Source organism: Podarcis pityusensis, assembly GCF_964106645.2.
Source record: "Podarcis pityusensis genome assembly, chromosome: 5".
Taxonomy (NCBI): domain Eukaryota; kingdom Metazoa; phylum Chordata; class Lepidosauria; order Squamata; family Lacertidae; genus Podarcis; species Podarcis pityusensis.
The window spans coordinates 48148118-48175878 of record NC_138032.1 but is presented as its reverse complement, the minus strand read 5'-3'; the positions used below and the strand labels follow the sequence as shown (position 1 = coordinate 48175878).

At 39.6% G+C, this 27761-nt stretch overlaps 1 protein-coding gene across 9 annotated transcripts in view; it reads right to left on the bottom strand.

The window, feature by feature from the left end:
• Nucleotides 1-27761, bottom strand: part of RBM20 (RNA binding motif protein 20) — a gene marked incomplete at its 5' end in the record, with an annotated part of 114309 nt that overhangs the window by 25935 nt on the left and 60613 nt on the right. For 6 of the 9 annotated variants that reach the window (XM_081005912.1, XM_081005906.1, XM_081005907.1 and 3 more), the window contains one exon: nt 1559-2696. In XM_081005912.1, coding sequence (XP_080862038.1) covers nt 1559-2696 — 1138 coding nt within the window. Of the gene's footprint in view, nt 1-1558; nt 2697-5210; nt 5658-5737; nt 5783-14693; nt 14990-27761 lie in introns of those variants that run through there. The other 3 variants (XM_081005911.1, XM_081005914.1, XM_081005910.1) reach the window with 3 other exon arrangements.

Below are 27761 nucleotides of genomic sequence, written 5' to 3'. Positions count from 1 at the left end.
ATACACAAGAAGTCTACATTTAAATGGTGTGTATTTTGTACACGTTTTTAACATAAACTGTACAATTTTCAATGCATTCATTTGTAAAATAAACATTTTGTATGTGTCACATAAGATATTGCTTTCATGCATATTTCTGTGCAATGAAACTGCATCTCAACTGCATCTGAAGAAGTGTATAGTCGGACTGGGAGTTCTCATCCACAAGCAAATTAGGAGCACTAAATCAGGTTGAGCAACTGTAAAAGAGCAAACCAGACAAATTCCTCCTCCATGCCTATCTGCACAGTGCCCTACAGTGCAGCAGAACTGGTACTCGGGCTTTTTGTTTTTAATTGCAAAATACAAGAACCAAAAAAGCCGGGTGACAAGAAATCTCCTGACTGCAATATTTCTGTTTTTTAAAAGGATATATAAGAGAGGTTGAGTAAAATTAATGTAGCGAAAATTTCTGAAGTGCTGAATATACTTTGAGTGCCCACAAATGTTTTTAAAAAATATTTATTTCAATGTATGTGACATTTAAAAACAAAATTAAAAAAAAAATCTTTATTCATTTACCAAAATTTCCCATAAGGAGAGTTATTGACAACAAAGATGAAAAATATATCAACCCTGAGATATGATTCTTTTCTGAACATGTCAAATTATGTATTTATTGATGATAATAATATTAATTTCTTACCTATCAGTCACCTTAAAGTATCACGGAAGGTTACAACATTAAAAACAGTTTATTTCTTTCCATACTGGGGAACAATCTGGTATAAATCACTTACAAATATGAATCAGGCTCCAAATACATATCACCTGAGGATAAGGAACTGGTACCAGAAGCTGGCAGATTACTAGAGTACCATGGCAAGATAAGAAGCTAGGTTGGGACAGACATTTCTCTTACCAAGTTTTGTTCTAAAGGATACACTTTTCCTAGCACCAGAAATGTAACTCCATTAGTATTAATATTTTCTTATGGAGGAAGTTCATCATTTCACAAAAACAGCCATCTTGTAAAATAAAATAACATGGCCTTACTTGTGACAACTGGATGAGAGCCGAATCGTGATTAATTTATCTACTATTTTAATATCTGCTCTTCGTGAAGCGGTCTGACAAATCATTGAAATACTACAGCTCTTCTCCCCAAAGTGCTTCAGATATAAGGAAAGTTCTACATTTATAATCCATCTGTGTGTATAATAAATTTCCTCAGTGTACAACTAACAGAATATTTTAAAGCATATTTAGCTTGAAGCAAGCCCCACTAATTTTAATGGCTAAATCTTCTTAGGATTGTAGCCTTTGGGTGATATTTAACAAAGTTTTATTCAGAGAAACCTACTGAAATGAATGGACACAACATAGTAGTGGTCATTCATTTCAGTGGGTCTGCTCTTGAGTAAACTTGTAAGACCCATGTAACAACCCACAAATACACAACTAAAAAAATCTAATAAACTCAACAGTTACACAACTTATATCAGGAATGCCTTGGAGTTAATTTAATGAAACATACTTCCAAGTACTAGAAAGATGTCCAGTTCTCCCCAAGACGTACCTTTAGATCAAAGACCTTCTTATCGCATAAGGTGCAGATGTGAGGGAAGCAAACAGGTGCTATACTATGAAAGTCATTTAGCTCATGAGACTGAAGAGGTCTCACTGACAAATCTGCTTCCTGCTTCTGTCTCATTCGTGAGTTGCTGAAATTCTGCTTACTGCTTTTGGTTCTGCTGAAAGGAAGTGGAGCGCCAGCACTGAACTTTGTGTCAGGCGTTGGTTCTTCAGGGTTGTAGAGATCGTTTCTTATTTCATATGGGGCACTTGTTGATGGCCACATGTTGGCATTGGGCATGGTGTCAGGCTTATTTTGGCTAGGAAAAGTAGAAGGATTTTCCCACTGCTTTGTTTCTGTTTCATGTATTACAGAACCAGCCTCGCCTTTTTGATTTATAATCTGATGAGAATTATGTGGATCAGTAGCAAAAGTCAAAGTCTGTACACCAGCTGTATGCTGGCCTTTAGAACTCACTCCATAAAAGTCTTTCTGAAATCCTGGATGGTTGTCATGCTTACCAAAATGACCATCATAGGTTCCAACTCCAGAAGAAGTTGGGACTGAATGAGACACAGTGGTCACAAAGCCATGCTGGCTGCACTGTTCCGCATCAGAGGGAAATACTTGTTTACTATAGTCATAAAATCCACCTGTAGCAGAGGAGATACCAGACTTATTTAGTCCCATAACTACAGCCTGTTGTCCAGCTGTCTGAGATATTACACCTCCAAAAGGATTTATGACAACAGCATTTGGGTTTTGATTTTGAAGGTTATTTACAGGCCCCAGAGTTCCACTCGGTACTGCCAAAGCGGGGTTTTGTGCTGGAAAATGTATTCCACCAGGTGGGAATCTAGAGTTGGTAACTCCAGGCCCTCCAACATGTCCCTGAGGAGCGTTAAACATGGATGGATGTCTTAATTGGTTGAACAGAGGCTGAGACATGGCCACTTTGGAGAGAACTTGATTCAGGACAGTTGCAGCTGCTGTGTTGTTGGTGACTGCTGTCTGAGCCAATTTTAGCCTGTGCAGGGTAAGCTGGGCTTGCAGCTGAGCAAGCTGAAGACCTGCAGGAGAAGGAAGCAGAGGATTCGGGGTGCTGACAGAGAACAGATTCTTGTCCAGAAGCTTGGCAGCACTGCAAAACAACAGGCAATAGTTTTAGTTTAAATTAGTAATTTAACAGTAGACCCTTGTCACCATGACTAAGTGGTAAGATGCTACCCATGATATCTATCCTTGCTAAACCCCTGGAAGGAAGGAAAGTGATTTATGACATACTATTAACCCAGCCCGTCCCCTAATGTGTCTGGAACTATATTCATTTCAGTTATGATGCTAAAGGCAGATCAGTGTTTCAAAGATTTAAAAAGAGGCTTATGTTCATTTGGGACCCAAGCCAAAAAACTATGTGAAGGTCAATGGAAGGACTTCATTGAATCCAGTGGGTTTTCTTATAAGCCCATTACTGAGCAGTTAATAGAAGGGCACTTTCCTTGTAACAAATAAGCCAGTGAAAATTAAATTTGTCCAGTATAAGAAGCCGGTCAGTGCAGGTCAGCTTTCACCAACCTGGTGTCCTCCAGATGTTGTTGGACTACAAGCATAGCTGTCAACTTTTTCCCTTTTTAAAGGGAAATTCCCTTATTCCGAATAGGATTCCTCACAAGAAAAGGGAAAAGTTGACAGCTATGACTACAAGTCCCATCAGTCCCAGCAATATTAAGCTAAATGGGTCAATGGTATGACTCAGAAGAAGGCAGCTTCCTAGTTTCTTAAGGTACCAGATATTCATTGCTACTGCACAAGCAGAATTGTCACTGTTTCCAATGTATGCTCAGGCAGGAAGGGGAAATACACATGACAAAAATTACAAAAAAGGTGTTAAAACGACAGACAGCAAATATATAGAGCTTTAGTTTTAGCACTGCTGGGTGCTGGACTAGATGATGTTCAGGGTCCCTCCCAACTCTACAATTCTATTATTGTATTCTATAATCCAGGGCTAGTGTAAAGTGCCATTGATTAAGGCATGGCTGTGGATTGAAGGGGCAAGCGTCCTTCCCTGTGCCAACCATGTGCAACTCACATGACTGTTTCCCTGTTTCAGGCAACCTGCCCAACAGCATGTTCCAGTGGTGTATCTGAGATGTTCTGCCAGTATTATTTGCAATGGCAGTGATGTATCAGGTGTTCTGACAGTCCAGTGAGGCTTCTGCCAAGTCCTTTAGCCCTTCAACTATAGTCTATTGTGTTTAGGATTATGCCTTAAGGCTTTGAAGGATCAGCATTTGCTTATTAGACTAATTCACACACCACTCTTACTTTTAAAAATCCCAGAGCAGTTTACAAATCACACCCAAATATACAATAGAGTAAATTAAAACCATAAAATCATATTCACCCTTAAAACAGCTAGTAAACACGTCCATTGACTACTAGATTAGAAACATGATAATGTTTTTTTCCCAAGAATGTAACTACTGACCACTCTTCACTAACCCTCCCCACCCAAGGGCATTTTGGAGATGGGCTTCTGGTTTAGGATTATTGGTCAACTGGGGTTCAAGGGACTGAGAATGCATCCCTTGAAAATATAGGCACGGCAAATTGTTTCATTGTTTGCTATTACTGTAATTACTATAAGCATATAGAATAGGAATGGCTTTCTGGCAAAAGTTATTTACAAACAGATGTTTATTTTAACCAACTTTATTAGTTTAATTATTGTTCTCATGAAATGCATATTTGTAGGGAAAATTTACTCAAAGTATACAAAGAATTCACAACATAACATTTATGTGTGTGTTTCATTTAAAATAGGAAGCTGATCTGACATATTTTGGAGGGGAAATTGATAGCAGTTGAGTGCCAAGTGAGGAACTGATGGAACACAAATGACTATCCTTTGTCATTCCAACCAAGTTACATATCTCCAAATCCAAGATATCTAGCTTATACTATTATTGTAAGTTTTACTCTGTGAGCAATAAATTCTATTGTTCAAATGACGGCAGTTAGATGCAGAGGAATGAGTACAGCTGCTTTTCATATCTGCAACATTGTTTGTTGGATTTTACACTGTTAACTGCTTCATTGACTTGTGCCATAAATAATCAGCATGCTTCAAATGGTTGTTCTCGGTTTCCACAATTAGTTACACTACTTATAATGCTGAAATGAACAAGAATGATGAGCCAAACAACCAAACGTGGATTTCAAAAGCAAATTTGATTGTAACTTTCCTGTCTTTCTTCATCTGCACTTCTTTTGCTATCATTAATACTGGCAGATGAAAATTTAAACCATTTACTAAACAGGATTGCCAGATCTTCACTCAGATATGGCACTTATCTCTTTCAGAGTTCTATAGTAAGGAGAGGACGTAGCCATTAGGCTTTCATCCTTGCTATCCCACTGTCCCCTTTACCCCTTCACAGATGATGAAAAACTAGAAATCTGTTTCTAGGGAAATAATTAAAATGTCAACTTCAGGCATCGTAAGGAACCAGTTAAGAAATCAGCTAATTGAAACAACAAATTTCAATAATGGCAGTGCCTGGAAAAAGAAAGCAGCTGCTTAAAAAAGTATTGAACTATTGATGATTGAAAGTTGAACTCCTAAACACAATTTGTACTTAATGGGACTTACTTCTGAGAAAATATGAGCTGTCCTATGGGTAATACAGTGCAATGTGTCATATGGAACTGCAATTTCAATTCTGCTTTCAACTGATTAAAGAATACCAACTGGAAGAATAATGGCTTAACAGTGGTAAAGGGAGCTGGTGTAGTAAGGAGCTTCACTGATGAGCAATGAACCAATTAAATAACACCACACTGGAAAAGGACGTGATTATGAGGAAAGGAATATTTCACACCCAACATACAAAATCTGGACTAGAAAGAGGGCATATTTATTGCCAGAAAAATAAAAAAATAAAAACTCAAGTTGGTACAAATGATTTGTAATGCAGTTATGCAACTTCGTATCAGTTGAACATGCTCTAAATAACTGGCTTCACTTTATTTATTTATTTATTTATTAAATAAATAATATTTTCCTTTCACAGACACCCCACCGCTTAGCATTTCAACTGATTTCATGAGAGTTTAACCTTAAGACTTGCTTACAAAAGGTAGATACAAATAAGATACTTCACATTCATAAACACCAACTTGTTTCTGCTTAGGCCAAGGCTTTCTCCCATCAACCCACCCAACCTATAAAAACTAATGTCAAGATTTGAGACTGCTCAGCTTTACAAGATTCAAGCCATTATGTACCAAACCTTAGCGTCCTAACATATGTGATATGATCGGAAACTCCCATGCATGTCATTACTCCTACTAGAGAATTAGGCACACTCATGCCAAATTATATGCTATGAAAGATAGACTGTGTAGCTGGCATCTGGAATGCTACATTTTATACTTTGCTATGTGGGTATCACAACAATCACAAGTATTGTTTTATTCCTTATCCATATTCTGCTAATCATACCAAATGTTTTTTAGGCAACTTGACTCAAATGTGTGTTAATGAACATGAAATAGTAATTTCAATTTTAAAAGTGAGTTTGAATTACCTTTTAATTCCTTACTATTTTGGAAGAGCAAATAATGTTTCTTTAATTTGACCAAACGAAAGTGCATGCATTAGCAGGCACAACTCAGACTAGTTCAACAGCTGCAGTGGCAGTCTAAAACTTTCTACTATCTGTGAGATTCATGGAATGGGCACCTGAGAGATACAGTAAAATCATTCATCTCTTCTGCATGCTGTCATAGTAAGTCTTGAATGCACCAGGGGCTTTCCACACCATAAATAAATAAACCAGTTAATCTGAGAGGGCTGATCCATCCCTAAGGACATTGTTTTAGAATACCAAAATTTCATTACAGGAGCAAAATGAACAACTCAGCGGGTAAGGATAGTGTGAAGATCAGCTTCAGTTGCTAAAGCAAATACGAGTTTGCTTAGTAGCAGAACAGAAGGTGAGGTTGTGTCCCTGTGGCAAAATGTTTGGGTTGTTTTGTGCAGCTGTTTTAGAGTACAAGTGACCTTTGCAGCACCCAGACTTTGGAATTCCCTAACTAGGAAGGGTTTGTTTTTGCGTGTTTCCTATGTAATGCCTTGTGCCACAGCCTTTGGAGGCTGAGTTTTATTTTATTTTGCTTTCTTGCTGCCCCTCCAAGTGTGGAAGCTATTTTATGGGACCAGTCTTTATTCAAGATATAAAAGAAGTCCCCAGCACAGACAACACAGATTCTTTTTTTTTTAAATGCATGAGGTGGGGAAATACATTTTAGTCTGTAACAGGTATGAAGTTTAAGGTTAGACTTCGACTACTTAGCAAAAGGCCTAGATCAGACTATTGAGAGATGGGTAGCAGCAGGACAGGAAGGGGATTTCCTTGGGGTGTTTGTTTCATCTCCTTGTAGCTCACATTAGTTGTCGAAAAATTGAACAATATGTCATGCAGAAAACTGCAAGAGGGAAGGGGATAGGAATCTGGAGAGATGAGAAAGGCTGGATTTAAAGTAAGCCTGCTGAAATGAACATTTTGTGATTATTATTATATTTCAGGCTTATATTTGTCTATTGCCATTTTCATTCTGTCATCATCATGATTAATATTGATGCAACCATTTTTCAAGATACTAAAAATATGAAAAATCAATATGGCTTGGGCCCAAACTACCTGAAAGATTGTATTTCCCTATACAAACCTGCTAAGATCCTTGGGTGAGGAACTTCTCTTGGATGCATCAATCACAGAAGCACAGAGTGACGCAAGAGACAGCCTTTTCTGTGGCTGCTCCCATATTGTGGCATTTCCTCCCAGGAGGTTAGATTAGCTCCCTCTTTCCACTGCAGACGTCTGATCTCCCTGGAGACCAAGAGATGTGGCAACAGAGTGCTCTGCCTCCTTTCTTTTAGCAAGTGTTTTGTGCTGCTGGGGAAGTGGTAATTCTGTATTTGTTTTGTTTTGGATGTTGTATGTGATGCCAATAAAAGGTTTTACGAATATGGAATATGAATATGGAGCTCCCTCTTTGTTATCCGTCTGCTGGCAGCTTAAGACCTTTTAATTCAGACAGACCTTTGAAAATTAAGGTGCAGATGATGCTGATCACTAGGCTGCTGTTAGGGGAAACTGTTTTTAATTGCTCATTCTAAATGTGTTTGGATATGTTTTAATTATTGCTTTTAGCTAGTTTTTATTATTTTGTATTTTATAATGTTGTTTATTATTTTGTATTTTATAATGTTGTTTTATTATTTTATATTTTAAAATGTTGCAAGCCACTTTGAATCCCAATTTAAGAGAAAGGTGGGATATAAATTTATTAAATAAACAACTAATTGCATTTTGGAAAATCGTGGATGTATTTCTTTTGATACATACCACACAACCAGTGCAGCTGAGTCACTCCACCACTTCTGTCGCCATTAACATTCAAGAACCTATAGTTGTTTATGGTAAGTTATCTAGATCTCTGAATTAGTAAAGTAATCCCTTCTGTGAAAGTGATGAAAAGCTAAGCAGAAAATATGCCCCTTCAAACATTCAAATAATCTGATGATTGCTTATTCAAAGCCAAACTAAATAGCAAATTAAGTAGTTGTGCATGTGCTTTAAAAAACTATATTTCTATTTTTAGAAACAAAACATCTTTGAATAACATTTGTAGAATGATTGACTTCAACTGGTGGGCTGACCATTAGGTAACAGAATATTAAATTAGTCTGCAACCTAGTTGTCTTGCAAACCACACTGTAGCTAAGATAGTAGGCATTGCATTTAATTATTTATCCCTTTAAACCAGAGCTTTCCAAACTGTGTGTCACAACACGCTAGTGTGTTGGCTGCAGTGTGTAGGTATGTTGAGCATCCTGGGACTGGAAAGGGGTTAGTTTAACCTGCAGTTTGCTAGTAAAACTGAATTACTGTGTTGCGAAATGATGCAAAACTGAATTACTGTGTCATGAAATGATGCATGTCTAAAAAGTGTGTCACCAACATGAAAAGCTCTGCTTTAAACAAATATGAAGAAGGGATCAGAGGAATCAGGCCTTTGGCTGATTTATATTCTACAGCCTTTTAAATATGTTTGTGGGAAGGGGAGGGATTATAGTTTTAACTATTTACTTGTGTTTTTACCTTGTCTTTTATGATGTGAACCTCCCAGAGATTTTGCAATGAAGGGCACTATATAAAATGAATGAATGGGAATCAAGCCTTACATCCAATAATTCAGTATCAGCAGGTGTGTTTAGAATTTTCACAGGGAGTCTAATCAGATTCCCAAATCAGTGACAGCCTGTAACGCTAAACTTGTACATATTTCTGCAAGGAAGCGTCTGAAAGGTAAACTCAAAACTAGTTCCACAATCAGGATTAGGAGGTGATGGCAGTTAACACTGTACGAAGTACTTGTACATAAATCCGCTGGCTAACGCAGATGGTAATGTTTAACTATCATGGACATAGCACTAATTTTAACAACATGCTATCTATTCAACACACCACTTCAAAAATTGGCAGCATCTCATTTTTTCCTCTCTCTGAGCAAAGTCTACTTCCTAGCCAGTAAATGATGCTGATACGGTGCCAACTGTGGAAATACTACACTTAATCCAGACCATCCTATTCTTATGATTATTAGGGTGCTGTTGTTTTAAGTTAACACAGATCTTAGTATTTTGGATATGTGGGATGCCTCATTCATTCAAAATGACAGATGATAAGTCACTGGCTTCCCTACCCATTCTCTCTACTACCTGACTGTGGATATTGCTATAAGGAATTTTACCCACAGTTGTGATTGGCTCTGCATTGCGAGCTGTGGGCTTTTTTCCTCCTCTATGCATGACTATGATTTGTTCTTTAACAATAATAGAGTAAATCGCTCTATGATTTTGGTCCCATTATACAGTTTTAACTTTATTCCTTACAAGGAAGGTATTGGGACAAATATATATAAGGGTTAAGTGGGGGTGGAAACCCTGGTCCCCAATGGAGATCCTCTTAAGCGATCCTTCCATTTTGCTTCTTAGTCCAGGTCCAGCTCAGGGTCTGGCATGCCAGCTATATCTCCAGGTTCACAGGTTGCTTATAGAGGAGTGGACCCAATATGCCAGGCGTTATCAGCATTGTGCTAGTAAGGGTGCGGGGGTTGCATTTGCCAGCAGGTAGGCTGCCTGATGGTGGAATCCTTGCACTGCCAAACTCAATGAGCTGCAATAACCTTAACTGTTTATCCTATGTGTAGTCTTTGCTCCTGGAAAATGAACTCTATTATGCTGGCACAATAAGATACAAACAGCAGTACAGTGGTACCTCAGGTTACATATGCTTCAGGTTACATACGCTTCAGGTTACAGACTCCGCTAACCCAGAAATAGTGCTTCAGGTTAAGAACTTTGCTTCAGGATGAGAACAGAAATCGTGCTCCGGCAGCGTGGCGGCAGTAGGAGGCCCCATTAGCTAAAGTGGTGCTTCAGGTTAAGAACAGTTTCAGGTTAAGAACGGACCTCCGGAACGAATTAAGTACTTAACCCGAGGTACCACTGTATTATTAACAAAGTTTTTAAAAGCTGACTGGATTTCAATTGTTGTTAAAAATTCTGCTAAACAGAACAGTCTGAGCCTAGTGTCTCGGGGAAAACAAAACAAATGAGCAAAGTGAATTTGCCTAGAGAGGGAATTTCACATAAAACGTACTTTCACTGGTGGCCACACACATGACCTCTGAAGCCAGAAGCACTCACAGAAGGCTCTCAAATGAAAAACCCCAATTGTTGGGCAGGTTTATATGGAAGAAAGCACTTCTTTAGAAACCCTGGCCCCACAAGATTAAGGGCTTTCTGGTAAAAATCATCACCTTCTATTGCGCCTGGATACAAACTGGAATCCAGTGGCAATCATTAACTACTGGGGAAATACGTTATTCATGGCAATTCCTGATTAACAACTACCAATTAACAATTTCTAATTCTTTTTACAGGCACCTCCATATTTAGCCACAAGCAGCCCACGGGGGTCGTTTAACCGGCCCACAAGCTGCCCCCAAACCGAGCCGCCCGCTCGGCAAGTCCCCGCGCGCCATGCTAAACTGGCACAGCACAGATGGGTATTTGCTTCCGCGGTGCTGGAAATCGTGTCTGCACATACTCAGATGCTGAAAATCACATCTCCGCAGACGCTGGAAATCGTGTTTGCGCAGATACAGATGCTGGAAATCGTGGCTGGAAGGATCTCCGCTGGAGTGAGGTAAACCCAGGCGAGGTAAACCTTGCCCAGGCGAGGTAAACCTTGCCCAGGCGAGGTAAACCTTGCCGACCCCTGTTGTAGCTGTTGCAATAGTGTTTGGTGTTTTATGAAATTGCTTATTTGCCACTGCCCAAAACAGCTACCTCTGCACCTGGACTTATTGAAGCAAATGAAATACTTAGGCCCTTAATCTTTCTTTTTCCATTCTCTAAAATGTTAAGTATACTTTTTGTACAGTTTAAGTACAGAGAAAAATTAGGCTCTAGTTAAAATATTATACAGAAAATTTGGCCCCTTATTATGTCCTAACCAGAACTACATGCTTCCAAGAAACTGAGAAACATGCAGATTCTGAAGCAATTACAGATAATGGAAAATATGTTTAAGCTGTCATTCTATGGGCCCTCTAGTTCATCTTCACATTCATTCGCTCCTCTCGACCCCCAGCCAGAGGCCCAAACACTTAGCTTTCTTTTGTTTTTTATGTCAATGGGACATCTATAAGAAAAATTAGAAAGCAAAATGTGGAGGCAACAGTATAAAGCTTATTAGGTAAATACAGACGCCCAGCTGTTATTAGGGACACTTAGTCACCTAAGTTTTACTTAGAGCAGACACACTGAAATTAACATAACTAAATTAGGTCCATTGATTTCAATAGGTCTACTCTGAGTAAAACGTATTTGAATTCCACCTTAATTTCAGCTGTGAAGGAATGTGAGACATTTCCTGCTAAAGAGATTCACTCCCTTCGAACAGGAGCAGCTTGCAGCAACAGATACACAAGTCCAGGAACATACTGAATGAAACTGTGTGCCTTTAACAGCTGTGCAGCTGGCACAAATTAAAGAAGCAAGGCTTTTCTGGTCTGGAAATACAATTATAGGGAAAGCTTCACCAGTTGACATTCTGTCTGTCAGGCATCTTATTATTTGTGACCCATGATTTTTCATCACAACAGTTTGCAACATTCTGAATGCTAGGGGGGAAATTGCTGAGGAAGAACTTTTTATGAACTAAAAAGTTCATTTGGATAAACTTGAGCTGAACCAGTTCCTTTTATAAAAGGAAAAAACTGGAAGTAGTTCCTCGTGGACAAGATGAACTTGAAATAGAACAAATTACTTTTTAGAAACGAACTTTCGAAGCATGGCTCAGATGTGTATTTACCTTTACAATTTACTATGGGTTCAGTTCTATAGGTGGAGAAGCTTGAAAGCTGGGGGCCAAACTACATGGTGCATTAGTTATTAACTGAGAATGGGATACATACAAGAAGCCTTGGGAGCTATATAAAATGAGGCTGTGAGTGCATGTGATTCCCAAGCCACATGTTTCCTACCTGTTTGTTAGTGGGTGTTTAAATATCACACTTTTGACTCTTTCCTAACAAAAACCAGCCAATTGATGTTCAGAGCTGCAGAGAAGGGGAGTTAAATCTTTCCTGCCAAAAATACTCCCTAAGTCTGCTATTTGCACATATTTGCTCTTCAGGGGCAAATAGCAGATTTAGCAGGAAAACAGTGTATTCTGTTCAGTGGCTGCTATTGGCCACAGAAGAGGCTAGTCCAGTCACAAACAAGCTGTTTAAATATGCTACTAACATATATAATACACTACAATGTTAAATTAAAAATTGGCTACTGCTTGGCAGACTGCTGTCTTGCTTGGTCTGTGACTTCATATAGCTGGTGAGCAGCTAGTAGCAGCCATGAACTGAGACTCAGGATGTAGCTGATGCCTAGCAGAGACTTTTCCTGCCCAATGACTTTGTAGGGGCAGTAAACAAGAGGACCAGTGCTAGCTGAGACTAAGAGAGCTGGTGGGGTGGGGGAGCAGTTTTCCAACCTTTAAACTGCAAACCATCTGTCTGCCTCACAGTTCCAGTAATTCTAAGGAGTAGTGCAGTGAATTGAACTCAGAGGATACAGTACATGCTTGTCATCCCTAGTCAACTCTTTTCTCCTAGGCTGATGGGAAGCAAGCATCAGGCTGTTTATTTTCAGCATAACTTTCAGCTCTTGGGATCTGTGGTTTAGTCAGCAATGTCAGATAATTCTGTTGGATACGGAAATGTGAGCATAAATTGCCCACAATTTGCATGTTCATCTAAAGCCATGAATGGAAATCGCACAAGTGAATATGAGCGATATTTACTATTACTGTTTCTGTGGCCTGCAAATGATAGATAAATAAATACATTATTATCTGCATTGTTTTTGACATTTCCCTTCCCTAGAAATTAATTATAGAATAAATTGCATTAGTTTTGGTCACCACAGATAGTGAGATGAATAATGAGGGTTTTAATCGAAGCCAAATTGTAGCGGAAGGGAAACAGTGTTGACTTTCACAAACACAGGATGGGGTGGAAATCCCTGCCTCCTTACATCCCTAGGTTTGGGGTGGGGGTTAAAAACTAGCTTTCCTGCATATGCCAAGGGTCTCTCTCTAAGGGAAACGCCTTCAGATCAGTAAATGCAAATCTTAGTAGTGACTGAAACTGTGTTAGCGATCGTGTTTTTTGATTAAGCACTTTTTTTAAAATGTTCAAATCTGCCTGCTGCGAGTATAGAAACAAAACAAATACATGATTGTACAGCTAAATAAAAAATAGCACCTGTTCCAGTGCTGTCCCGGTACAAATTACATAAATATAATTCACTGCAACTAACCATAAAATAAAGATTAGCCATTACCTTCTGAAACCACATTTTTGAATTACTCCTGAATTTGTAAACATATGCTAGCAATACTAAAAAATAAACCCATCAATTTCATATGAAATAGGTATCATAAATTTTAAAACATTTATTATACTGATATGTTCTCCCATTCCAGCTTTCATTGTTAACTACATGTAGATGAGATTCTGAAATATTACCGTTCTGTGTTGTTTATGTTATTTTTGTGCTGCTATTATTATTATTATTATTATTATTATTATTATTATTATTTCCCTGAGATATAAATGTGGAAGGTGATTAATAACTACTACTACTAATAAAAATGTTTGCAGTTGCTGCTAGCAAAAATGATAACTGAGTATAATATGTTGAAAAGCAGACCTGAATTTTGTTCAAAATATCAAATTCCATAGAGTTGCGTGGGAAAGCAGCAGAAAGAGAAAGTAGCAAAAGGTTATTATCCGAAACTCTATCTCTCCAAAGAATTTTAGGTGAATATTGGTATTCCTTTATATTATGAAAATGCTGAAAAAAGTTTGGAAATGTATCAGTATTCCTATTAATCTAACATTAGATTAAATGCATTTATGTTTGCTGTAGTATTATTCTAAAACTGTGATGCAGTATACTTTCAGTTATGAGCAGTTGTCCCATGGAAATAAAGGAATTTTACGTATAACTGTATTTAAGTTTACATTGTTTATTTTAAGAAACGCTTGAATCTTAAATATATAAGATTCAAATATTGATAAAAAGAAATATACTTGTTTATAATTTTATAAGATTTCATAACTCTTGTTTTCCAGAAATGAAACATGAAAATCTCTATGTTCAGATAACTTAGGCTCATGTTTTGTGATTCAGTTTCACTTTTCTCAAATAGTTTGATGCCCAGTGCCTAAATATCAACAAGTAAAACGTACACATAAAAACGCAATCCCTCAGTAATGTAACACATTTTTAAAACGTGACAAAATAATTTAACAGAACATTCAATTGTTAACTTCTGTTGTAACACAAAGTTTTGTTTCAATTTAAATTATAAACCAATCAGACAATTTTATACTATAGTCACTACTGTACAGGGTGAAAGAACAACATTATGGAGATGACAGAAACCTGTTTCACTTCCATAACAGCAGACTGGATGACATAAGAGAATCTTACCTTTTGGAGCATACCAAAATGCAAATAATATATCGTTCTGATCATGAAAAAGGATAGTGAAGTAGTCATTTCTGGTGTTATACACAGTCTTGTAAAATTTCATTTACACGTTTTCCCTGCTTAAACAACACACACACACACACACACATACACACACACAGCTACATCCACGACTGGAAGATAGGTCACATGGCTCTGGGTGCCATTCTTATTGCATTACACATACTGAGTGTAAATGGCAAACAATATCAGTTGATGTTTATGCCATATGTTCCGACTCCTCACATTATTACCACCACAGCAGAGACATAATTCAAAGAATCCTGAAGAGGAGAGGATATTCTAGTTTAATAGATTCTGCATAGCAAAAAGGAATCAGTTTGCTTTTGAATAGGAAAAAAACACTGGAATGAATAAACCTATAAAGCTTAAAAGCAAGAACTGGAACATTTACATGGTACTCGATCGGCCAAATTGTCACCCGAACGTAGTGTTACCAAATCTCATATTTTAATACCTTCATTTATATTTATACCTCATACAATATACTTGTACACCATACATTATTGAACATGTTTTGTATTATATTCTGAATACATTCAGAAAGTGGCAGGAGATGCCCCCACACTCAATAAATATTATAGAAAAAATGAATACACTTGTGCTACTATCAGAATAAATATATGTAACCAGTAAGCATATATATTACTGAAGCTCTAACTACATAATTACTGACATTAAAAAACTTTAGTGTGAAATTTAGTATTATAATTCAAGCCTGAAAGAACAGGAATGATTGTTTCAATAGATAGGCTTGAAAAAGTAGCTTATTAAATTGCCCTGCTATTAAGATTTATTATAAAATAAATATTTTTAAAGAGTTAAACTTTACCTTTTATTTACGTAACAGACGAGTTCAACTATTCAGTTAACTACAATTTTCAGGCAGTGTGGGGGGGGGGGCTACGGGTTTTGCATATGAGGTTTTTTAAATAATGCATATTGTTGCACCAATCAGATAATTTCTTTTACAATTAATTTTTTGGCAGTTCATCTGATTCATCTTTAAAAGATCCTAAGAAAGACATCTCTTTTCCAAATATCATTTAGTAAGCGTTGTTAATCTATAAATCTGTTGAACCATAGAGGGCATTTATTTGTAGTTTACTATGTTTTTGTACCTTAGATAATCAAACTAAAAATATATTTGGAAGAAAACTCAATTTGCTAAAAATGTTTTTGTAACATTATAGATTTGCTCCAAGACTGACTTTTTGCTGTGTTTTATTTGTAACATCTCAAAAATATTTTCTTTAAAGAATTTAATGGCATGATTTAGGGCCGTTGTCTCTATATAGAAGCTCGCTTGGAGTTTTAAAATGGAGAGTACTCAACAGATGGTCTTCCGTTGCATGAAACTTCAACAGTAGAAAATAGCCGAAAAGTCCAGAAAAAGCTATAGAAAGCTCCGTAACGCATGTGTCAAAGAAATATATATGAACATGTTGGGCATAGCCTATTAAGAGTACTAAAAACACATTACATACTATCACTATCAAACCTCCACAATGAATCTGTTTCATGTAAAGTTTCCGAGAAGCGTGCGGAAATACATATGGTATGACTAGCCTAATAATCACAGTTGATTTCTAAATCCAACAACGAAACCAATCCTCACCAAAGTCTTGAGTATAACTAGCACCTGGATTCCGGGGTTCCTTTCGGTTCCAGCGACTCAGCCATCCTACAGCATGGGTCAATCTTGAGACCCGTTCTTTGCACAGACTAAATGTCCGTCTCCTACAAGTCAAGATGGACTGATGACAGAGTAAAGCAACCCAAATTAGTAAGATTCCTTCTACCTAGCGTACAGCCTGCTCCCAGTATTTTAAGTCCAGGGCAAGCAATATTCCAATTGCTTGATCTTACGTTGTCCCCTATTACAGTCTAAAATTTAGTTTGTCGTCCAACATTTTTATTTCACTCAGCACCTTGGGGAGAAACTGCCCCAAATAACAGCATTTCAATGAACCATGGCAAGCCTCACTCTTGTGGAATGTAATTTCCCACCCACCCCAATAAGGAATTTCAATTTAAACACCAAATATGGATTTCTTCCTTTCAAGAAAGCATTGCTCCCCGTAAAATATAAAGAAGTATAATGCACCTTTCCCTTTGCTCATAGCTACAATTAAATGACCAAAATAAAGTCTTTTAAGGGTTCTTGCCTTATTTGACATCTGAAAATTAATCCAGTGGAGAGATGGATTTGTGATGGTACAGCCTTTCTGTACTTGATATGTAACATCAGGACTAGGAGCCATTTTACTGTTTTCAGATGGGAATTCTGGTCTAATCTCTAACCCACACTTGATCCATATAGATGGTCAACCATCTGTCTACATGCATGCCCAGCTGTTTGTGTAATAGGGTGTCTGAACAATCTGTAACTCAAGGGAATTCATAGACACATCTTAAATTGCACGGGTGTAAGAGAAAATCATTAAAACCATCTGTAGTTTGAAAAAATGCTAGAGAGAAACAAAACATTAAATGGCAATGACTCCAGCAAAAATAATCAAGACAATAAAGTCCTCCGCTTTCTTATACTGTGTGGTAGGAAAGGTAAAGGACCCCTGGGCAGTTAAGTCCAGAAGGCGACTATGGGGTTGTGGCACTCATCTCGCTTTTCAGGCCGAGAGAGCCGGTGTTTGTCCAAAGACAGCTTTCTGGGTCATGTGGCCAGCATGACTAAACTGCTTCTGGTGCAAACCGACACCGTAACGAGTGCAGGAGTGCATGGAAATGCTGTTTACTTTCCCACCACTGTGGTACCTATTCATCTACTTGCAACTGGTAGGCTTTCAAACTGCTAGGTTGGCAGGATCTGGGTCAGAGCAATGGGATTCAAACCACTGACCTTCTGATCGGCAAGCCCAAGAGGCTCAGTAGTTTAGACCACAGCGCCACCTGCATCCAGTATGTGGTATATGCCTATGATACTCTTCTCTTGAAGGAAAAGATAAAATACTTTTGTTCTTGATCATTCCCACCTATTCTGTATCTTTTTGGGTGGAAGAATGAGGCAAGGAAAATGTCTAGGATAAATGTCAGAACTCAGGCGGTTAGGTCAAAGGCTATTTGGGCCTACATGGTAGCATTTTCAAATACACATTCAAGTTTGAGTGAGTTGACAGAGCTACACATTTAATAAGGTTATAGTGATGTCAGAGCCACCATATAAGAGTGGTTTTGAAGCTACAAACTTATTGGAGATGGAACAGAATCTATTCCTTTCCAAGTAGCTTAATCAGACTTGTGATATTCATCACTGTTTTCCACTATTTTGATATAAACTTCCTGTTTCTGACTAAGGCTTTCTTCAAAGTTTAAACTATGGAATTTGCTCCCAAAAGATTGCCACAAACTTGGATGGCTTGAAATGATTAGACAATATTTCATGCAGGATACGGCTACCCACGGCTCTCTGCAACAATGGCTATGTTCTACCTCCACTGTCAGGGGCACTATGTCCCTGAATACTAATTCTGAGAGTCACATGTGGGGAGACTGCTGTCACACTTATGTCCTGTTTGTGGGCTTTACATAGGCATCTATATGGCCACTGTGAGAAGAGGATGCTGGACTCTTCTGTTCCTATGACAGATTATTGTAGATGCAGCCTGACTAGTGAAGAATGGAGTGGAATTATTACTTCTTGTAATCTAGACACTAGACTTCTGTTTTTAGCAGCCACTTTGCAGCACTGGCTCATGTTTAGCTTGTGATCAACTAAAACTAGATCTGTTTCACATGTACTAGTGCCAAGCCACGTCTCCTCCACCCTATCCTTGTGCCTTTGATGCTTTGTACCTAAATGCAGAACTATACAATTATGTTCATTTTATCATGCTTGTTTTAGCTCAGCATTCCTGCCTGCCAAGATCATTTTGAAACTTGATTCTGTATTTTATGGTGTCAGCTACCCCTCCCAGCTTTGGATCATCTGCAAATTTGAAAAGCATCCCTCTTGCACATCTATACACTCTTCAACATTCAAGTAATTTATAAAACTGTCAAAGAGCATGGAGCCTAGCACAGACTGCTGTGATGATCCACTCTGTTTGGCACATTCTCCAAGGAAGATCTGGCCTGAAGGCAAGTCCAGCTGCAGCAACTTCTTGACTTTCTACACAACTGAACTAATACCAACAATGGATTCTTCCTAAAATTGTTTTTTGCATGGAAAAAATTTGGGTGAGACTTCCTCTTGTCGGTAATGCAAAAAAGGAATAATTGATTCTATGGAGAGGTCAGAGGGAGAAGAATATTAGGAGTTGTTGGATGCTGAAGAGGTAACAGAATTTAGTGAACAAGGAGAGCTGGTGACAGGGAGCAGTTCAGACTCAGAGGCTGATGCAGAGAAGGTGGGGCAAGAGGCTGCAAAAGAATTCCAGGAGTTTGTCTCTCCTAATGCAATTAGCTCCCCTTCCCCTTGTCTCCAAGGTCATGCAGGATGATGTGTAAAGCAGAACAGAGATTAAAGGTTCCCAGACACAGTTGGAGGTTGCTTGGGAAACACCCAGCAGGGGAGGAGTCTTGGTAGAAGGTGGGCACCGTCAGTCCTGGCAACTGCTATAAAGGGGCAAGACCTGCTGGGAAGTGTTGCTGAGATGGATGACATTTTTTGTGAATAAAGGATTAACTGAACTGACAGACTCTGCCTCTTGTGTGCTGATCTGCATCTGAACCCAGATTTGACACAAGAGAACAACTCACCACCTGAAGGACTACCTTCAGCGACCAACTTGAGATTAATGTAGCTTGACATGATAGTAAAGTATAACATGAGAAAAATCTCTTTTGCTCTGAGATTCTTTTGTACTGTATGTTTTTTATTTTTGGTCTACTAATCGTAACAAATTGATTGATTGACTGACTTACATGCAGAACAGGATTAAAATTTCATTGGTAAAGAAAGGGAAATGACAGCAAGCTCATCAATCCTGCAGACAAAACTGTTGCAATGCATTATTTTAAAAAATTAAGCATGGTCCAACACTTTTCAACACTTTTCAAACCTCATTCAGCAGTAGACCTTTAAAGCTAGAATGTGCAACTTGCCAAACAGAGAAACCCAAGATACTTCACCAGTTATAGTTCTGCTCTATTACTATGATACGACAAATTTCAATAATGGCGTTTGTAGCCATGTCGGTTCCACATTACAACAGTGAAATGATACCGTTTAACTGTGCAATTTTGTGGTAAGAGTTGAAAAGGTGAAAGCTTGTGGTAGATTTGTAAGCTTACAGCAGTTTTAGGCTCCAATCCTATAAAGCTAAGAATAAAACCAACTGAGTTCAGTGGGTCTTACTTCTGAGTAGACATGAATGGGATCATACTACCAATCAACTATTCAGTTAAATGGTCTGTCATTTGATTATTCTGCATCAGGACAATCACATACAGTAGCTCTTCCATTCCTTTGGATTTCCTGATATGATAAGTGGCTTTTCAATAAAAAGAAAACAGACAATTCTGATAAGCTAAGAATCTGAAGATTCTTGTTTCTTAACTAGTTAAAAATTTGTATATCTTTTTTTAAAAAACTAATTAGGATTTTTCATTTTGTAGACATGTCCACATTTTATAATAATTTACAACACTGCACTGTTTGCTGAGGCATTTCAACATTTTATTTTGAATCAAAATCCAAAACTGATGTATCGGTATAGTCAATATGCCAGTTGCTTCAATACGAAACTGCATTCTTAATAAAAAGGTAAGTGGTAATCTTTTGAGGAGGGGGAATCTTGAAAAATAATAATAATAATAATAGTATGAAACACACTACTGGTGATGAGAAAATTCTATAAAGTATGACATCCGATGTTTAGTCATACTCAGAACAGGCCCCCTAAAATTAATGGTCTTTAAGTCAAAGTATGATTGCTTAGTCAGATATGAGCCCCAGAGCATTTTTTCTCTTTTCCAACCAAACACAACCAAACGCAAGAAGTCTTTGGTTATAAAAAGAAAAGAGAAATGCAAACAAATAAATTAGGACCCAATTTACACCAGTTCGTGACACACCTAGGTCAGCAATTCAGGAATTATCACCTCAGGAGAAAGGACCAAACTTGCAGATAGGAGGTGTGTAGATGGAGGTATCGTATTTTTCGCCGCATAGGACGCACCGGCCCATAAGGCGCACCTAGTTTTTGGGGAGGAAAATAAAGGGGGGGAATTATTTTTTCCCCAGGCGCGGGGCTGGGGCGGGGGAAACCCGAGCTTCCCCGGACCCCAGCCCCCAGAACAGGCAGCTCTCCGCAAGCCGTGGGAGCCCAGCGCCAGGCTCCCACCGCTTGCGGAGAGCTGCGCAAAGCCTGGAGAGTCTGAGAGCTTGCGGGGAGCTTGCGGGGCTGGGGGTGGGGAAAGCCGGAGCTTCCCCCGACCTCAGCTCCCAGAACAGGTCCGAGAGTGATGGCAAAGTTGCGCGCAGCTTCGCCATCGCTCTCGGAGCTTGCGGGGCTGGGGAAGCCCGAGCTTCCCCCGACCCCAGCCCCCAGAACGGGTCCCAGAGCTTGCGGGGCTGGGCGCAGGGGAAGCCCAAGCTTCCCCCGACCCCAGCCCCCAGGACGGGTCCCAGAGCGATGGTGAGGTTGTGCGCAACCTCGCCATCACTCCCGGAGCTTGCTGGGCTGGGGGGATAGCTTCCTCAAGCCTGGAGAGCGAGAGGGGTCGGTGCATACCGACCCCTCTCGCTCTCCAGGCTTCAGCGAAAGCCTGCATTCGCCCCATAGGACGCACACACATTTCCCCTTCATTTTTGGAGGGGGAAAATTGCGTCCTATAGGGCGAAAAATAAGGTACTATTTGTATGAATGAATGATTCCACTTGAGGGATGTACACACAGCCATCACAATTCACATTAAGCAGTCACCTAGTCTCTTTTAAGGTGCAAGTACCGTAGCCTCTTCATACTGTCCTGTCCTGCCATTTCATTATTTTTTACTCCACCCCCCCAACCCAATTTTATCTAGTTCTTTTCAGGTATCAGCAATGAAGTTCACATCTTTTGTTTTAATGAGACATCATCCGTTTCACTCCCCCATCCTTGTACCCCAGCAAAACAGCTACCAAAAGCTAATTACTATCAGTGCAGGATTGATCTATTTAAGATAACAGAAAGGCACATTGCAGGTGACAATAAAATCATAGAGCATTCCCCTTACAGAAGAAGGTATAAAGCTTGTGACAGGCAAGTTGAGAGACAGAAGCAGATTTATAAGATATTTCACCAGCAACTGCTCTCAGTGAGGTTGTGATGTTTATTTTCTCCAGCTTGAGTAATTCTGGTAGCTCTGCCCAAGTTGTTGATGATCCACGCTCTGGATCATCACCTTGTAGTGTTGAGTGGGCTTGCAGGCTATGGTGTAGTGGTTAAGAGCGGTAGATTCGTAATCTGGTGAACCGGGTTCGATTCCCCGCTCCTCCACATGCAGCTGCTTGGTGACCTTGGGCTAGTCACACTTCTCTGAAGTCTCTCAGCCTCACTCACCTCACAGAGTGTTTGTTGTGGGGGAGGAAGGGAAAGGAGATTGTTAGCTGCTTTGAGACTCCTTCGGGTAGTGATAAAGTGGGATATCAAATCCAAACTCTTCTCTTCTCTTCATCAACAGTGGATGTTGATGAAGACATTAAAGAAAAAAATTATTCTCAGCAGGATGCCATCGTATCAGAGACGCCTAAGGAGGATAAAATTAACTTCCTGGGTGACTTTAATGCAAGAGTTGGGCAAAATTCCGATCTGTGGCCAGGGACTATTGAGAAAGAAGGAATTGGCAAAAGCAACCAGAACAGAATTTTATTTTTTGACTATATGTGAAGCGCACAAACTTGTTATAACCAACACACTCTTAAAACATCATGGAAGCACCCTCAGTCGAACCACTGGCACCTCTTAGACGATGTAATTGTCTGAGCCAAAGATTGCAGTGATGTTCTCCTTACCAGAGCGATGATGAGTGCCGACGACTGCTGGACAGATCATGGATTAATATGTTCCATGATGGTTATCAAAATGATATCTCAATGCAGGCTTCAAGGAAGGAAACCAAGGCGCAAAATGAACACTCAAACCCTTCAAGATCTTATTAAGTGGGACTGCTTCCAAATGACTCTTTAAGGGCCATCTGCTTTCAGAGTTCCCTGATAACATCGAGGAACATTGGATCAAGTTGTGAACAAACTATTGGATACCAAACCAAGAAATACCAGGACTGGTTTGATGAGAATGACACCAAGATTGAATGCATTATTGACAAGAAAAGGAAGGCCTTTCAGATCTGGCAAAGAGATAGAAACTAAGGGGGGGGGGACCTATGCCAATGCTAAGATTGAGGTTCAAAGAAAAACCAGAGAACTGAAGAACACCTGGTAGATAAAAAAAGCTCAAGAGATCCAGCACTTAGTGGATACTCATGATGCATGGGGCTTCTTTAAAGCCACAAAGACCATCTGTGAACCCGTAGCTGCTGAGGTCCTCTCACAAATCTTCAAAGTGGGCGGAATTAAACTTACACAACAACTTTACAAGTTCATCGAAAAACTCTGGGGGAGAGAGGAGATCCCAGCAGACTTTAGCAATGCCAAAATCATCATCATCATTTTTTTAAAAAAAAAAAAATGGTGATAGAAAGGACTATGGAAATTATTGAGGCATCTCTTTATTAGCTGCAGCCAGCAAAATTCTTGCAAGGATCTTAGCAAACCATCCCCTAACTATATCCAAGGATATCCTTCATGAATCCCAAAATGGTTTTCGACCTCTAGGGGGACAGTGGATATGATTTTCACTGCTTGATAGCTTCAAGAAAAATGCAGAGAGCAAAACCAACCCCCCGTATATGGCATTTATTGACCTGACTAAGGCCTTCGACACTGTAAAACACACTGCCATGTAGACTGTCCTTCTGAAAATCGGCTGCCCAGGTAAATTTGTGAACATCCTTCAGCTCCTTCATGATAATATGATGGCAACAATTGCAGATAACAATGGCTCTCAAAGTGAACCATTCACAGTGGAGTCAGGCATTAAACAGGAATGCGTTATCACCCCAGCTCTATTTATTATCTTCATCACCATGATCCTACATATTGTCAAAGGGAAATTCCCCACTGGGGTAGAAATCATATATCAAACAGATGGAAAGCTCTTTAATCTGAGTAGGCTAAAAGCAAAGAGTAAGGTTACTGTAACTTCCGTCATAGAGCTTCAGTATGCTGATGACAACGTAGAGTGTGCACACTCAGAGGATGATCTCCAAAACATCCTAAATATCTTTGCAACACCACAAATCCAACTTAATGGTGTAATGTTGGAAAATGTCGACCATTTTTCCCACCTGAGCAGTGCTAAATGAGAGATCAGTGGACACAAGCTGTGAATTTAAAAACAAATCACCACTAGATGGAGATGTCTGACTAAATCAATATTAAACAGGTTGCTTGTGTTGTATGCATCTATACTGAGGGAAAGATAAATCTAGGAACTGGAGGGAATTTATCTCCTTAAAATTATCTCAATAAAAACACAGAAGAAAAACTACATTCACCTAAGACCTATGATATGTTTCAGAAACATAGTTAAGTCTTTTAGGACCCTACAAAAAAAAATTCCCAAGTAATGTTTTGGGGAAATGCAATATGCCTCTCTCTTTTTTGTACTTTCAACAGGTTTTCTCTGTTTCATTTATAATGTGTTTATAATGCAAATGAGACTTTCCATGCAAATTTAAAAACCTATTCTTTCCAGAGACAGAAAGAGGTCTATGTTTATGGTTATTCAGAGCAAGCATATCCCTATGACTGAGGTTTAAAACCAAACAAATAAAGCCCTTGAATTGATCTCTGAATATTTCCCCCATAAATGGGTTTATAGTTACGTTTATGCCACCAGTGGATTTTAAGACATACTGTACATTTCAAGGGAAATAAATGGACAAATGCTGATTAAGAGAAGTTAACTAAAAGACTAAATTCCTTTGCATAACTCACAAAGGAAACTATTCAAAACAGAACGCTACTGCATTCCATTGTAATTGATGGGGCGGTGGGAAGGGAGAGATTGTAAAATTTGTCTGAAATAAATAAATGCATTGTCTATCAGAAAAAAATCCTAATTAGGTATTCTCAGAACATATGGATAGGCAAGAGAAGAGAACAGCAGTAACTCTCAGTCCATCTTCATAATACAAGCAACATACGAGTATAAAACAGTTCATTGGCAGCTTATCAAGTTTTGTTTTTTCTAGGATTCAGGTATATGACCCATTCAAAACATAACTTTGTAGCATAACTCTGCAAATCCTGGTTCAAAGATCTGATTACCATACAACAGATCTGGGTTCCCCAGTGTCATGCCTGTGGGCACCATGGCGACCATAAAGTCCTACCAAGGCACACTTTTCATCCCCCTCTGTGATGGATTCTAAGGATAAAGTTGATGAAGCAGTCCCAATTCCTCCTTGCTAGCTTTCCCATGTTGTCTGCTAAGGCCCCCGGCTGCTGTGTTGACTCGAGGAGAGACACTAGGAGTATTTTCACTGGATGCCAGCATACAAAGAGGAGGGGAGGCAAATAGAAAGAAACAAAGGAAGAGGTGGGTTTGCCTGTGTAGAGAAGGGGGTAAGAGGACCAAACCAAAAGAAAGCTGAGCCAGCAGTGTTAACATGGGCTGCTGGAATCAAGAGAAGCACTGGCTGGCTTCACAGTTTTTCCTACATTGTGATTTTTGCATAGCGCGCGCACACACACACACCATGATTCACGATATATTTCCAGGTCAAAAATTATGAAACTGATATCATGATATGGACTTCCGACTGCTTTTAGATGACATAGTGATATATCGCCCAGCCCTACTACCTGCCTACCACTAAGTAGTCATAAAGCAAGGAGGATGGTTCTAAAAAATTAAGCAAACATAAGGGGGAGACACCATTCCTTAAGTAGCCAAGAGGAAGAGGACAGAAGCAAAAAAACAGCAACCATGGGTGGAGGGGAATGGAAATCTGTGAGGGGAGAAATGGGAGGGAAATGAAACAGCCATAAGGGAAGAGGGGGCCATGTGTGTTTGGGCAATAATCCTGGAAAGCAAAAGATAGCACAATTGTGTCCAAAAGTGACAAAAGAGAAAGGATGTACATGCGTGTAGAGGGAGAGGGAGTGATGAGGAGTGTAAGTTGTCTGGCAGAAAGAAAAGAGTTTGCCTTCTCTGAAAGTATATATTGTTGGAACAGAAAGCAGAGTTCAAATGAGATGGCCTATGTTCTGTGGCTCAGACCTCACCTCTGCCTTGTACTCAAGTCTCTTGTGCAAATTACCGTATTTTTTGCACCATAACACTCACTTTTTTCCTCCTAGAAAGTAAGGGGAAATGTCTGTGCGTGTTATGGAGGGAATGCCTACGGGTGGCATGCCTACGGATTTTCCTCCTCTAAAAACTACGTGCGTGTTATGGTTGGGTGCGTGTTATAGAGCGAAAAATACGGTACTCGTATTTCAGCTTCACCAGTTGCTGTTGTTGTTGTTATTATTTCTATACCACCCTATACCCGAAGGTCTCAGGGCGGTTCACATTAAAAATCACTTATATAAAATCAAAAGAAAAACCAGATTACCCCACCCACACACCCACACACCCGAAAAGAGCCAGCATTTTAAAAAGGGTATAGGATGTCAGGTCAGGCAAAGGCCTGGTTGAAGAGGAATGTTTTCGCCTGGCAGAGAAAGCCCATTCTCATGTTGCCACCCTCCTGACCTCTCGAGGAGGAGGTAGACGAAGAAGGGCCTTAGAAGATGATCTCAGGGTCCGGGTAGGTTCATATGGGAAGAGGCAGTCCTTAAGGCATCGCGGTCCTGAGCTGTTTAAGGCTTTATAGGTCAAAATCAGCACTTTGAATTGGGCCCAGAAACTAATTGGTAGCCAGTGCAGTTGGACCAGGATCGTGAAATATGCTCAAACCGTTTTGTTCTGGTGAGCAACCTGGCCGCTGAGTTCTGCACCAGCTGAAGTTTCCAAACCATCTTCAGAGGCAGCCCTACGTATAACAGTAATCTAACCTTGAGTAATCTTGCAGTAATCTAACCTTGAGGTTACCAGAGCATAGACAACAGTAGTTAGGTGATCCCTGTCCAGATAGGGGCGTAGCTGGGCCACCAGCCGAAGCTGATGGAAGGCACTCTGGGCCACTGAGGCCACCTGGGCCTCAAGCGACAGCAAAGAATCCAGGAGTACCTCCAAGCTATGAACCTGCTCCTTCAGAGGCAGTGTAAACCCATCAAGAGCAGGCTACCTCCCAACCATCCAGTCTGAGGAACCACCCACTAACAGGGCCTCAGTCTTATCTGGATTGAGCTTCGATTTGTTGGCTCTCATCCAGTCCATTACCGAGGCAAGTTTACCTACTGTGGCTAATAGCTATGGATACCAAGCCTTTGGCTGGTTAAACAATCTAAGGCTTTTTAAACATGTTTGTAGGAAGGGGGCTACTGGTTTGTTTGGGGTTTTTTTATATGTATTTTGCATCCTCGTTTTGTATCTTTGTGTTGTGAACCACCCTGTGATCTTTGGATGAAGGGTGGTATACAAAAATTTAGTATATCATCATCATTTCATTGGGTGACTGTAAGCTCCAGTGTTATAACTCCCACAACAAAATTAGCATTAGAAATAAGCTCTATTTGTACTGTTCTTTTTTCTAGTGCTATGATATTTGTTTGTCCAAACAGGCGCATTATGTGACCCATAAGAGCAGTAAAATAACCAGACTGTACAATAGTGATAGGATAAAATCAGGCCAAATATTTATTGACAGAAGCAGGCAGGGCCAGGGTTGGCATGGCATTGGGTCCCAGGATCAGTTCATCATTCCTCAAGCCCCATGGAATGGATCTGCTGGGTTCCAAACCTGAACTACGGGAGTCAGCCAGTGTTAAACCTTGCTGTGGTGCAAGCCAAGCAAGCAAGGTCTCACTGGGAGACCAGGGTGCAGATTCCA